Here is a 15,425-nt window from a genome sequence, read left to right on the forward strand (position 1 = left end):
TGTAATTATTGTGTTTATTTTCCTGCTAAAAACAAACACACAGAGGTGTTTATGTCTTTTACCACAATCCACAATCTTTTCATATAGCCTCTGAGGTTGGGCTTAAAATTAACATAACCGCACACCTGACTCATCACTACAACTATATCTGAATTTCACTTTTCTTTAATGAATATTCTGTTTTTTATGATGCTGTTAGATTGCCTCATTAATACAAGTGTGTACCTCGTTTGTGTGCAACATGTCAGATCAAACAGTTTAGTGACCACAGAGAAAATGTTGTTTTTGAAGACTAAAGGTCGACTAATATGGAGTGAATATTTCATTAGATAAAAAGATGTTGTGAACTTTGAAAATGGCTACATTGATCTTTTTTCAACACATTTTGACCATTGGAGTTTTAAACACTATGGAGTTCTTGGAAATGTTTGATCACATCTTCCATCAGCTGTGCTGGTGAGTCAAATACAACACTAGCACTAGCTTAAAAATAAATGTGACAGACTTAGTAACTAAACCATGATGTCTGGAAAACCTTTGATGTTAGTTGTCTGGTACTATCATCATCTCTGTTGCAGGTTGTTTCAAAGGCTCCATGGAAACAGAGATGAAACCCAAAATATGAATGCATTTTGATTGTTTTATTTAAGTGAATTGTTTTATAATCTAAATATTGCACTCTGTTGTGCCAATAATGACGGTGAAGCACACCCTCGAGTGCAAATATTGTTTGAGATGATTTTTTATTTTTTTGTGATGCTGCTGGAGGCTCGCGCTCCTTTCCATGATCAACGTTGTTTCCCAAATCTCTACAATGGAGGCACTCCAACGTGATTTCATATTGGTCTGCTGTTGTGCCCATTGATGTCTGTTGGTGGCAAACAGCCGATCAGAGCTTTTGTAGGTGGGATTAAGAACGTAGTTCTCACAAAGATCAAAGTACAAAACCACAGAGAGTTAAGAAGTTGGTTTATGGTACAAAACAGAAGCTTTCCCCTCTGTTCTCACAGCGTTTACAAGGTGGGGCTCAGACAAACATGATGCTGCTAACACACACACACACACACACACACACACACACACACACACACACAAAGCTTTCAGCAGTTGAAATTAATTTGAAATCTATAAAACATTATTGCTAAACTAACAAAAAAAGAGAAACAATTAAATAAAACATTTGTTAACATCATAAAGGAAAGTAACCAAAAACACACTGAAGATACACCAACACAACTTTTTCTCTTGGTTTCACTGATATTCAAGTTATCAGGTGACACTGAAGCAGAGCTGGACGAATCAGTTTGGATCTTTTCTCACCAAAAAAACAAACAAACAAACAAACAAAATAATAATAAAAAAAAAAACATTTAAGTGAACATGGAAACAAAATGTCTGTTACAGGGATTCAAGATCATTTTGGAAACAAAAAAAATTGCTTCAATCAAGATTTTAGTACATTTGTTTCTATTCTAATTCTCCTTTAAAGGATAATTCTGATATTGTTTTAATAATTTTTAGCAGTGATAATAACGTTATGTTTACCAAATTAATAGCTGTGATCTGAGAACACGGTGACGTTAAAGCCTTATTCACACCGGGGACGTAAGTGCCGCGGAACGGCTGTGCTGCTGTGACCGGAGCTGATCGCTGCCAGTCTAATCAATGAAACATTCACACCGGGCGCGTCGCGGAACGTCTCAGCAGCGACTCTCAACAGAGCAGATTGAATCAACGTGATACACTTTTGCCCCCTTTCAAAATAAAACACAATACGCAGTTCATGTAGCCTATCACAACTTCACATCGATGTTACGTCATGGCCGGTAGCACCAGGTCAGCAGTCAGTGGTTCCACTTTAACAATTAGTCTCTCATCGTTCATGTTAAGAACCTTTGATCAACACACAATAATTTATGACAAGAAAACAGATCCTTTTTATAATCTCTTTCACGTCGGAGAAGCAAAGTAAGCTGTTTGTTGTTGTTTCCTTTATACACAATTTATCACGGGTTCAGGATTCTTGCGTGAATACGGCTGGCTTGCTACGCTGTCGTCACGCGCCCGGTGTGAATTGACGCCAGGCAGAGGACGGAGCAAAACCGTGGCGCAGCCGCGGCGCTTACGTCCCGTGTGCGAGTCCCCAGTGATTTAAAAAAAACACACACACAAAAAAAAAAAACAAGCAGGTGGATGATTCTCTTGTCAAAATACAGTTCAATACAGAACAAAGTCCTTCCCCATACAACACAATGCTTCATAGAGCTAATAATGGTTGAAACATCCACAGGATACACAGGACCTTTTTTTTAAAATCAAAGATTCTTCTTCATCGGGACTATGTGGTCTTTTTTCGATCTGATTTGACTGTGTCCATTGTTTGGTATTTAAAAATACCATATTTTGGCTTTTCCCAGCACAAAAAAAATAAAATATCACATGACATAATAAAAATCTATCAGAAAATGTTGTAACATAGTCTGAGGTTGTTTCTTGACCCATCTGACTTTTTACTGTAAGTGATGGTGAACACAATGTTACTATTACTGATAAGAACAATTAACCAAACTACGAAAATGAGACATTAAGTTGTAATAAAGGACGTTCTGCCACAGAGAGAGACAACACACGAGTTGAGTCCTTATTTAAAACGTCCACAGAGAATGATGGCAAGCTCTTCTGACTCCCCGATCTCCGCTTCGACCTCTCAAGTCTTTATAAAATCACTGCAGAGACTCCAGAGTTCAGAGGCCGGGGACGTGGATGGGGGGAGTCCACAGCAGTCTTTAAGTGCAGGGGTTCTTTCAGTCTCATCGTCCTCATTTATCACAAAGAGACTCCACGTCCAGAGCGACGGTTTTGACGACGAAAAAACACACAAGGTACCACAGACAGGAAGGGAACTGAAGCTGACGCAGCAGCAGGCTTTGCATGAGCACATGTACAGACACAGACGGCAGGCATGTATAACAAGAGGCGACTACAGGCTGGAGGAGTACCTTCAAACACCAAAAGGCACCTTGGATGAAAAGGACTTTGTCATCTTTGATCTTCTGTGGATAACTGGTTTGGTTTAATTGATTAAGTGCTTCAACAGACAAAAAGCATACAGGAGGAGGCAAACTTAGACATTGACTTTCACTGATTTACACAAAGAAACCTGAACAATGAATCCATCTATGCAAATGCTCATCAAAAGGCCCCTTTTAGTTAGCAGAATTCATCAAACACCAGACATCTTTACAAACAAACCAGTTCTAATTAATTGCTTTAACTCTTCCATCCTTTCTCGTATATATGAATTAGATTTTTTGTCATACTTTGCGGTAAACAAACTTTTTCGGGGGGTTGATTTGATTTAACAAAAGAAGACATTTAAGTACATTTTATAGACAAAACAATTGAGATATAATCAGCAGATTAATCAAAAATAATAAAATTGTTAGTTGCAGCCCTAGTCTGTATTAAAGGGTAAGTTCACTCAAACACTAAAACATACTCTTCTTACCTGCCTCTAGAGGCATCGAGCCATGCAGACAGATTTTGGTAAGAGGGGTAAACAAGTATCCCAGCATGCATTGTTTTTTGTTTGTTTGTTTTTAATCAACCAAGTAACAGTTGAGCAAACCCCGGACTCATCAACCTACTAGCTCGTCCATGTTGAAACGAGAACCAAATTTTGAGGATGGTTAAAGCAACATATTCAGATTGTAAGTTGGGTAACTATTTTCTTAGCCTGTTCTAACATCTGCTAACTTAAGATTGCCAGATTGTCTTGTGTAGTTTTTTGCCAAGCTCTCCAGTAATTCCAGTTTTTGACTTCTCGTTCTGACCCTGTTTTGCCTGTCTTGGACTTTGGATACCTGCCTGACCCTTGTCGGAGTTGTTTACCTGTTTGATCTCCTGGTTTTGCCTGTTCCTTGGATTGAGTAAATTGATCTTCCCTTAAACTTGTCTGCCTCAGAGTCGTGCTTTTGGGTTCTCCTTGGCAGTACCAGCAGATGTGACTATTTTCATCACGTTTATCTTTTAGCCATCTTCAAAATGTGGTTGTTTCAACATCCATGAGCAAGCACATAGCATATGTAAGTACAGGAAAGGAAGAAGTTGACTGAGGTTCTAATCGAGGTTTGCTCAACTGTGATTAGAGAAACACCACGAAAGGCAAATAAAATGTTTAGTAAAGAAGGTGAACTGACTCTTTTAAATGCCATCATTTATGATACGTAACACAACTGATAGCTTTGATAAAAGTAATTGACATTGTCGACATTTGAAAACAAACAGTTAACAGTGAATTCCACTCAATCATGGTTGTTATATCAAAGATCAGGCGTGTTTCAGTATCATACATAACAGCAGGAGTCTGGTGTCTGTCTTCTCAGCTATCCGTCTACAGAAACAACATGAAAGCCTTTTACACATTCAGAGGTATTTCATTTTAATAGCTTAAAATCAGAGGCCATATTCTTTAAGGACGCAATTGACTGCAACAGTACCAGCTGAGGCATTTAACTACAGTGATGAACAGACCAGCTTCAGTCTTTGCCTGATGAAAAGATTTGACCCAAAAGCTTCAGTTACTCTTGTCGTCGCCTCAATGTGACTTTTAACCATGTGATCAGGAGGCAGCCTGCGACAGATTTGGATGTTTTCCGGCTTTGTTGCTACCGCGCACACACGATGTGGTCTACTGGCAAGGCAAACGTAAACCTGCACAGGCTGGAAATCATCCAACACAATCTGCTCATGAGCAAAGTAAAAAGATAGAAGAGGGAGTATACTCTCCTGAAAATCCTGAGATAAGAGGAAAATAAACCTATGTGATTCACTTATCAAACTGGGTTGTTGTAACAATATTCAGATACTTTTTCTTATTTTCTGATCCGATGTTTAAACTTGTTTAGACAAGTGATTCACTTGTTAAAATCGTCTGGGATACTTGATACTGGTTATGTTTTGGAAACCGGTAATTTAATTGGACTAACAAACCTCAAACTGTCTTAAAAATCCCTAAGAAATCTGTAAGATAAACATGGTGCCATAATTCCTGCCGAATGTGTGAGTTCACCGTGAACAAAATAAAAGCCCAATGAAAAGGCACAATCATGTTGGTAAAAGCAACTTGTGTAATCAAAACATTAAAGTGAAATTGAACTCTCGAGCCTTATTCACACCGATATAAGCGCAGCGGAACGGCTGCGCTACGGTCACCTGAGCTGAATCAATGAAAGCATTCACACCAGGTGCATCGCGGAACGTCTCAGCAGCGACTTTCTGCGCGGCAGCGCTGTCATTCCGTAGCACTTCTATTTTTGAGGTGTTCTTCTTCTTTGTTGTTTAACGGCAGTCGGCATCTTTATTGTTGCATATACTGCCCTCTTTTAGACTTTACTTCTTTACTACTTTTTTTAAAAAAAAATTTTATTAACCCAGTTAAAACAAGATACCCCATTATGATTTTCCTCCCTTCCCTAGATTTCCCACATACTATTATAGTCTTTAAACTGTTCTCCACTGTTCCTGTCTTCCGCAACCCTGATATCATCTCTCCCCTCTCCCTTTCATATCCATGACGAGCAACAATCACATGCTCCCCTGTCTCTCTCTCCCCACAGCTACACTGGCCAGTTGGATGATTTCCTAATATATTGAGTGTGTTATTCAGTTTACTGTGCCCTATTCTTAATCTGCTCATGATCACCTGCTCCACTCTGCTACCTCCACAACACCCCACCTCTACTACTACTACTACACCTTGTAATTTATATAAATGTCTCCCCTATTCCTGGTTCTTCCGATGTTGATTGGAACATTGATTGATTATTTTCTTCCATATTAAACTTTTTCCTTCTGCTTTTGATAATTTTACTTTCATTTCCACCTCCTCTTTCTTTGCTGCCTCCTTTGCAATTTTTATCTGCTTTTTCGTCCCCTGCCGTGTTAATCTCGATGTTTTTAACATCATCTGTGTATCTGCATCTGTGTATATGTAAAAATATTCCCCATATTTTCCATTTCCAAGCTGTTTGTTGTTGTTGTTCTACGTTGAGGGATCTCGTGTGAATATGGCTTGCCTCACTACACTGCGGTCAGGCGCCCGGTGTGAATTGACGGTGCAAAACTGTGGCGCAGCCGTTCCGCTGTGCTTACATCCCCTGTGTAACTCCCCAGTCAGTATTTGTTTAATTTGACCGTTTAATTTAAACCAAGATGATGACACTATTTTCTTCAACAAGGGTTTAGGGACCGACCGACTGCTGGGGAGTATTTAATCGTTGGAATCACTGACTAGGACATCAATTCCACTTGGTTTGTTCATGGTCAGTGTTGTAATGACTGTCGTTCAAGAAAGTTGTTCAGGTCACCTGTGCTCTGGTGTGGACGATTGCCTCATGGGACTCCAACGACCAAGAGTGAATTGCTGTTCAGTCTCCTGGGAACAGGGAACAGCCACTCAACAAATGCATGGCTCAACATAGAACAGGCCAACTCTTTAAGACTAGACTCTACATGTTTTCTCGCACCTTAGGGACAAGGGACACTCTTAATGATAATGATGTTCACACTTTAGACAGGGAAGATGGGTGGTTTGAAAGAGTGAAGGAGGCTATTTATGTAAAAGTAGAGAAACCATCCCTCAATCTAGGACAATGCTGTCCTGTCAACCCTTCCCAGACTCATCCCTCTTTGGATCTAAAACCAAGTCTAGTTTCCCCGGTGACCTGGACGACTGAGAACCTTAACAGAAAACTGACACTGATCTGACAAGAGTAACTGAAGCCGCACTGACACAAGACGAGTCGATTGTCTTGTTGATTTAAAAAAATGATAATACTTGATATAAAAATATCTGCAAATGTAGACAACTTCATGACGCTTGCATCACCAGGTCAAAAGTATAATATCCAAGCAAAAATAAAACTCATAGTTTTGAAGGAATTCAATGAAAAATAGAGCTTTAGCGTGAGGTTGGTCACAGCAGAATGGAGGGCGGAAGAAGAAAAGTGGTCACAGTTCATGAACTGAAAGTCACCAGTTTGATTCCCTGGACAAAGTGGAGGGGAGACAAAGAACTGGAGGAATGCTCAGTCCTCCCTTTAGTAACCACTGCCACAGTGCCCTCCAGCAAGGCACTTTTACAGCAGGCGATTGTTCCAGATCAGTAACAGGGACGTGTGTGTGTGTGTGTGTGTGTGTGTGTGTGTGTCTGTGTGTGTGAGAGAGAGTGGAAGAATGTGAAAGCAAAGCCTTCCCTGGACAAAAAATAAACAACAAACAAACGAAAGCGAAAAAGAACATCTGTTCATCTCGTTCAGAGAACGTCGACAGACGATATTTCACACATTTTAAATAACATTAAACATTATAGCTATGCTGAAAATATACATTCTGACATTTAGAGAGAGTACTATCTTAAAAATACAAATGTGCAAAAATTGTAAACAAATGAGATTTTAATTGTGTGTGTGTGTGTGTGTGTGTGTGTGTGTGTGTGTGTCACAGCCTGGTGGGCTCTTCGTCACTGTCACTGCAGTTACCACAGCAGTCCTGCAGAGGGAAGCAGAGAGTACAGAGTAGCTTAAAAAGAGATTATTTTTATTATCTGTGATATTTTATTGAAAAGTAAACAAATAAAATAATGTAGATGAGGTAAAATGTTTTTTTTTTGTTTGTTTTGGGTGCTACTTTTCAAAATGCAGGTTGAAAAGACTGTTTTAAGTCAGATTCTGTTGTTTTGAAACAATATCTAGTCTGGGTCAAGCGCAACCTCCGTGGCTTTGAAGTGAAGTGTAATGCCAAAAACAGCAGTTCCTCAAACGGCCACTTGAGGCTGGCTCCAGAAGTGAGTCAATCTCCATAAGTCCCTATGTTAAAATGTCTAACTTCACAGCAGAAATAAACATGTTTACAGCCTGGTACAAAAAACAGTTTTGGTCTCTATAGCTAATTTCAACACTCATGAAAACTGTACTGAAGACTGACTACCAACATGGCAGTTGACTAAAGCACAGAGACAGCTCTCCGAAGACTAACAATTGACCTAAATGCTTTATTTTAATTTCTCTAGACCTCAGTGTAGTATTTGACACTGTCGATCACACGATTTGCGATTGCCATCTCCGTGTCCACCCTTGACTGGTCCCATTCTTATATTTCAAACAAACGTTTCACTGTTTCCAATGGCAGCTTACCAACTGTGATCATTACTGTGCAGACTCTGGCTCCAAATGTTGTGAAATCGGTGCAAGATGGCAGTGCTCGTATCAGGGAAATCCATTTTTCTGCTAATATTGTAAGACAATGGTGTTTGCAAGGTGTCCACTGACCTGTCGGCCAAACAGCCGCTGCAGGAGTCCCTGTTTGGGTGGAGGGGACGGTTGTCCTCTCCAGTCCAGGTCAGGAGGAACCGTCCCGTCCAGGTGGAAAACATTGAGCTCAGCGAAACACTCCGTCTCGATCATCTGCAGAACAGAAAGACCAAACTTCACTCTTGTATTACATGCACAGAGAGTTGTGTGTTCATATATGTTTCTGTGTACGTGACTCACCTCGTTCTGCCAGGGAATAGAGACGCTGCCTGTGGACACTTTGCTGTAGAAAGACTCGTCTTTGGGCTCCAGCTCCACTCCTTTCACTGTGGAGAACTGCTCGATGTCCAGCACGTCTTTACAGTAGATGGCCTGCGGCTGCAACCCACAAACACAAAAACCACTACCACCACTGCTGAAACTCAACTGGAACAGAGACTGAACAAGAAACCAGAACTGAGGAGGTGATGAGTTTGGTCTGACCATGACTGTGAGTGCCCTCAAACCAACTAAGATCTCTGTGTTTAGATAGAGTATCCTTCCCGTTAACACAGAGACTGTGCAGATTAATTAAGCATGCTCTGTATAATGAGCCTTGGTGGCATTCATATTAATCACATTAATTAACTTAACTTCCTGTGCTGAAGAGAAGATTGCATTTCCAGCTTCCTATTTTAGGAAATATGAAAAATGCTTGTTTGCTTTACAGTATAACTGAAGTTAAATGAGAAGATTTAGATCAGGGATGTCCAAAGTATGGCCTGGGGGCCAATCACGGCCCGCAGTCAGATTTCATGCGGCCCAAAGCTTCCTTTTTACAATATATTATTTATGGCCTGCTAGGATTGTCAAATAATGTATGGCTGTACACTTCACTAATATCTTTACCTGTGCTATCATTATTGTTTCTACACTTCACACTGTGCTGTTCATGATATTAGTTACACCTGTGCTATTGTTGATGTAATTTGCTATACCTGTGTTACAACTGATATCTGTCATTGTCAATGTTATTTCTTACACTTGTGCTATTATTTATTTGTTACCTCTGTGCTGTCGTTATTATTTGTCACAAAAAGGGTTTCAGTGTATTTTTTTTCTGTTACTACATTCTTTAAATTCAGGAACCAACTTTCTTAAAAGATTCCAGTTTCTGTAGCACAAACCTTCCTGAAGTACTGTGAACTTGATGTCTGAGACTTACATCAGGAATGAAGGGTGCCTGCAGCATGCCGGCTTCAAGGCGTTTGAAGTTGATGGAGCGGAAGATGGGGTGGGCTTTGACCTCAGAGGCTCCATCACCCTGACAGCCCAGCCTCTCTGTAGAATCTTTGGCCAGAAGCTGGAGGATCAAAAGAAATGTTAAAAACAGGAAGTGAAGGAAACACGCAAGGTGTGAACTCCAGAGAAGGAAGAGGATGAAGGAGCAGGTGTTGACGCAGTTCTGCTAATCTCAGTTTTCCTTTCTGATATTAAATTCCGGATGTCCCTAAATTTCCTTAAATTTGATGATGATAAATGTGAGGTTTGATCAAGTTAGAAATGTTGCTGAGTCTTGTTTCTTTCAGTTCAAGATAATCTACAAAATTAGCTCTTTTTTTTTTCTAAATCAGCTGCTGATATCATTTTTTTTTTATCAACTCTCAGCTGGTCATTGTAATGCATTTCACACAGGTAACTGTGTTTTAAACATCTATAGAAAATTTGATAATCAATCTCAGTAATCGACAAGTAAACAGTAGAAATCTGTTCACATTACATCACGATGACTAATTGCGAAAAAAATTGACCAAGTTTTCCTGGCCAATCCTGTTTTTTCCCAGAAGCTAACGTGCAAGTGAGAGTATTCCAAATGGAAGTAAAGAACAATTTAAAAACATTTTAGGCGATCATAAAACTGACCACAGACCAAAGCAACACTGGGCTTTTTTTCTGAGTTGAGTGTGACCGCCCCTTCAGAAGTCAGATTTTACTATTGGTCAAAATTTAATGCTTAACATAAGTAACATAAGTAAATTTAGTCAGATGAAGCCAAGCACAGACAGAAAATGTGTCAGGAGGTCTTTTTAAACACTGAGGTGTATCTTTTAGAATATGGTCAAATATGGAGCAGATGGGGAGCTATAGACCAGAGCAAATGAAAAACAAGTGAATTTGGCCGCTCGAACATCCACCCACCATTTTGCAGAGGGACTTGGCGTCCTCTGAGAACTTGCTGGAATATTCCTCCTCCACTTCCCTCACCAGCCGCTCCACTTCCTCCCTCTTGATCTTCTTCTTCCTCTGCTGGAAGGGAGACTGGCCCTCGATCATCTCGTACAACAGGCAGCCCAGTGCCCACCAGTCCGGGCTGAAAGTGTAGCGCTCGTTTTTCACCACCTCCGGAGCTGGAGGAGAGAAGGGAGGCGGGAGAGTGAGCTGAAGGTGATTCATTGACACATAACTAAAACACAATGCTAAAGTGAGCCTGTTCTCCCACTGATTTACATTAAATATGTGGTAAACTCCTGTTTTTCTGTCAATAAACGTCAGGGGTTACTTACCCATGTATCCTACCGTGCCCACCCGTCCCTTGATGGTCTGTCCCTCTGGTACATGAACTGCTAAACCCAGGTCTGATATCCTGATGTGGCCTAAGGAAACACACAAACACATGCAAACATCTATAAGATGGAATAAAATGAGTATTTCAAGTTTGATTCAGTATCAGTGACAGCCATAAGTGTTGGGTATCATCAAGTTTTTGTACTGACCAATTCTGGTTGATTTTTACCACTGTCTTATAGGTCTGCACGATGTTGATACTGGACCAAGGAAAAACTACAGATCTTTTTTTGCAGCTGCAGAGAATTTATGTTTTTATCTTGTGATCTATTTAAAAAAAAGTGTGATGGCTGTGAACAACACATGATGCTCTAAATGACAGTGAGCTTTATGTTTGTTTCCTTTGATGCTTAATGATTGAGGGAAGAGCGGACACGCTTTTCAAGATAAGCCACATTATCTTTCTGCTTGCTGGTCGCAGTAGTTTGTCTCGACCTCCTGAATGTTGAATCTATTTACCACGGTTCTGTTATTTAAAGCCTTGAAGTCATCTTTATTCTGCTGCTCTGTTATTCCCCACCAACAAAACTCAAGTGCAGACTATAAAACTAGATCTTTATGGCTTGATTAGCTGGTTTTCAGGATAGATTTCTGTCTCTGGACATTTCAAAAAATAGTCACCCTTGCATCAGTCTGGAATTTTAATCGTTTTTTTTGTTTGTTAAACTCCTCTGCAGAGACTCACTATTTTCTCTGAAAGCTTTTTGGTTTTGTTTTGCTGTAGTCAGAGCGCCCTCTGGTGACAAACTGCAGAAAAATCTCATAACTCTGTATTAAACACATTAAAACAGCTTTACAGGATCAATAATAGTTTTTCATTAAGAACAGATGTATAGAATATTTACCCTCAGACCACAATGCTTTTCACATAATTATATAACAAATTTTGTATAAAAATTTGCAACTAGCACTTCCTGTTTGCAGGATGGATGTACAAACAGCTTAAAACGTGATGTTTTTCAAGCAAGTTCTGCAACTAAAACATGCATCGGATTTATGATAGTTCGTACACCATGGACATCAGATATAATGAGATTCTTCAAAAGTCATACTGAATCTAAAAAAATGTGTATCATGTCTGTGTGTTTAGATTTGGCTGATTTCAGGAAGGGGTGCGATTTGACGCAAATTGTGGCACCAAGGGTTTTAAAGTACCATAATTACCTCTGTGAGCTGTGCCACAGCCTCTGCTACAACTACTGGCCGTGTTATTAGGCAGCCAAACAACAATAACTAACTTCTTATTCATTTGGGACCTGTTTATCGACCTCTGATTTCATGTTTTTAGAGAAACATTTAACGTTTTCAATGGATTTAATTGTGATCAGATTAGGTGATTTTTCTTTACCGCTGCGACTCACCGTGGTCATCCAGCAGGATGTTCTCTGGTTTTAGGTCCCTGTTGGACAAGAAAACAAAGGGGAGAGCCAATGAGACAAGAGGAAAGGACAATGGGACAAATGTCTACGAAGTTAGAAAATGCTGACCTGTAGACAATGCGTTCTCGGTGTAGGTCCTCCAGCCCACAGCAGATCTCTGCAGCGTAGAAGATGGCCCTCTTCTCGTCAAAGCCCGCCTCGCCCATGTGATAAATGTGAAACTTCAAGTCTCCTCCGTTCATGAGGGTCAACACAAGGCACAGAGCGTCCTTCGTCTCATAGGCATACGCTAAGCTCACCTGGAGACAGACAGTGTCATGTGATGTGTTAATGAGGAAGGCTTTGGGGTTGAGTAGGTATAACTGCTTCCTATCAACTGCTGAAAATACAGTGGTGCACCATAAAGATCTTAAATCGACTTCTGCACCTATCGGTAGAGCTGAAATGATCGGTAGTTGTTTCTGTAGTTCAGCTTCATCATAAACTGAATATATTTGAGATTTGGACTGTTGGTCGGACAAAATGAGGAACCTGAAGACGTTGCATTGGGTTTCTGTTTGTAGTCTTGATGAATCATGTTTGAGCGGGCAAACAGTCCGTGTGGAGCGAAAGAGGCCAAAATATAATCTGAGAACCCAGAGCCTCTCATCTCATGACAATTTCTCTAAGTCATCTTTATTCATTTATTCATAAAGATTAGCAGAAATGTGTCTTTTACGTCATTCTTACATATCAAGCAGCCAATCAGACTGCAGAGAAAGCTTTGACCCAAACATCTGTTGTCAGTTTTCTAGATATCAGCTGGCTACAGTCCAGAAACATTGTTTACTCTCGGGGCTAAATTGTTGTCAGAGCCGATGCGTTCCAAGGATGGGGAAATCATGATGGAGTTACAGTTCAAGAGTTCAAATGTTGCAAAATCAAGCATGAAATTTAGTTAAATCAAACTTGATTTGTACTTAGTACTGTACACTCATTTTTATTTAGTTTTCTGTTGTTGATTGTCTCCAACAACAATAATAACGTTTGAAATCAGAAATTCATCACAATTTAAGACCACTACCTTGCATAAAGAACAAAGCTTAAAAAAGCTGTAAACACAAACTATATATATATATATATATATATATATACATATTATCATCTTATGAAGTTGATATGTTTAGCATATAAACAAACAGTTGTTTGTTTTCACATCCAGCAGTGTTTGTGTCACCTGATTAAGTACAATATTCCGTCTCTTTTAGCTCTATATTTGGTCTCCTCCACCCCCTGAAGGAAATATCTGTCTGAATGCTCCACTATGTTCACCAGCTCGTTGCTAACCGTGTCTGTACGTATTTGTTCAGTGGGTTTTTACAGCATGTTTTCTAAAAATAAACAACTTTTCTGGCCAGAAAACCAAACAATGGGCTAAAGGAGACTAAAACTCTGTAAAAATGAGCAGAAATTAGATAATTCTCTGTAGGTTGCTAGGCTGTAGCTTGAGCAGCACCCTTCAAGCATTTTCACATTTGAATGGCTTATTGATACATTGCCAATTTAAAATATTGATTTGAACATTGTATAAATAAGGTAGAAAGGGTTAAACAAGTATTTTAGGATGACATTTTCCTTTTATTGTGAGATGTTCAGGGAGCTGATGACGACCTACACGTCCCCACAACTAAAACCACAACATGCTGACAATATTTCCAAACAAAATTAATTTCTGTTAAATAAAGCTGTCTGACACTAAAGTCATGTTGAACCCCGAGGGAATCCTCAGTCATGGGAGCCCGGACAAGACTGAAGTCCAAATCAAATAAGCTCAGTGAAGGTCATCTGGCAGAAAATTAAACCAAACCAGAGACAGAACAAACCTCCATGTTGTCTTTTAATTAGCGTGGTTGTTAATGTTGCAGATATCACGTCCGACTGACGCACACAGAGAGCAAACTATGGGGGAAATATGTGAAGCGTTTCACTCCATGGATGTCTATAAAAAAAAATAAACAAGGCCATCACACAAGAGCACCAAATGTGGATAAATCCGCTGCTGCAAATAGTCTCCAACAAATACACAATTTACTTTTGTTTGAATAACAAGCAGCTGTTTTAGGAAATTACTGAACCATTTTTTAAAATTGCAACTATATCTGTGAGCTTATATCTTCAGTAGGAACCAATGGGCTTGGAGCAGATAGCTGCAGACAGGAAGCCGTTAAGTCTTCAGGGGGACTTTGCTGGCTTTCGCCTTTTAATAGTTACAAAATAAGACAAATATAGATAGAGAGATATATTCAGGTTGCCCAGTCGTGCCGCTTTGCACTTTACAAAGATCAGATCTTATCTAACTCAACATTATACCCAACTCCTGATACAGGTTGTGGTCATCTCGCCCTCTTGATGGCCTCCTGCAAAGTGAAACTGATAGATTCGATGATCTAGAACGTGGTGACGCTCTGCTGCTCACCAAGCTCCACTGGCTACCTGTAGGCGGCCACATTAAATTCAAATTGCTAATGTTTGCCTACAAAGTAGTCTATGGTTCAGCACCCACTTGACTAAATGGCCTTATACAGGCATATGTAACCTCCAGACCGTTGCACGCCTCCAACGCCTGGCTCTGCCACCCAAATGCTCAGGGCAATCCAAACTTTTCTCGTCTGCTGCCAGTTCCTACCAGATCAGGTGCTTTTATAGTTACTTGTAACACTGACTCAGCAGCAGGTTTTTCAATATGCAAATTCAAAATCTGCATTAAAAACAAATAAATGGAGAACAGGAGATAAACAGGAGATGAGATGCTTACTACAAATCTGCTGTTGACTTTCTCCAGGATCTGTTTCTCATTGAGTGCCATGGACTCCCCTTTCCTCTTCTTTATCCTCTTCTTCTCTAGTTTCTTACAAGCGTACATTTTCCCTGTGGCTCGTACCTGACACGCACAGACCTGCAGGGTAGAGGAAGAGGAGACAAAGACAGTTCAGTGTGTGGAAATAAATACCAGGAAAAAGTTTACCAATAAAAGACACAATACACTCTCTTAATAAAACTATTCATATCTTTGTTCAAATCTTCATATTTAAATCTTGTGACTTCACATCTGTGAGAGCAACAGGATCTGTTCTGTCTGTCTCTTATTTCT

General features: G+C 39.9%; 1 protein-coding gene across 2 annotated transcripts in view; it reads right to left on the bottom strand.

Moving 5' to 3' along the window:
- Positions 1-746: 746 nt before the first annotated feature.
- Positions 747-15,425, bottom strand: part of grk6 (G protein-coupled receptor kinase 6) — a 53,326-nt gene continuing 38,647 nt past the window's right edge. Inside the window, exons 8-17 of one of the 2 annotated variants that reach the window (XM_027273321.1) lie at positions 15,090-15,230; positions 12,404-12,594; positions 12,278-12,315; positions 10,856-10,945; positions 10,491-10,699; positions 9,517-9,654; positions 8,553-8,690; positions 8,331-8,465; positions 7,464-7,551; positions 747-7,210 (exon numbers count right to left, since the gene is read on the bottom strand). In XM_027273321.1, the coding sequence (XP_027129122.1) occupies positions 7,501-7,551; positions 8,331-8,465; positions 8,553-8,690; positions 9,517-9,654; positions 10,491-10,699; positions 10,856-10,945; positions 12,278-12,315; positions 12,404-12,594; positions 15,090-15,230 (1,131 nt within the window). In that variant the 3' untranslated portion in view covers positions 747-7,210; positions 7,464-7,500. Of the gene's footprint in view, positions 7,552-8,330; positions 8,466-8,552; positions 8,691-9,516; positions 9,655-10,490; positions 10,700-10,855; positions 10,946-12,277; positions 12,316-12,403; positions 12,595-15,089; positions 15,231-15,425 lie in introns of both variants that reach the window. The other variant, XM_019263255.2, reaches the window with a different exon arrangement.

Source organism: Larimichthys crocea, chromosome XXII (assembly GCF_000972845.2).
Source record: "Larimichthys crocea isolate SSNF chromosome XXII, L_crocea_2.0, whole genome shotgun sequence".
NCBI classification, from domain to species: Eukaryota; Metazoa; Chordata; class Actinopteri; family Sciaenidae; genus Larimichthys; species Larimichthys crocea.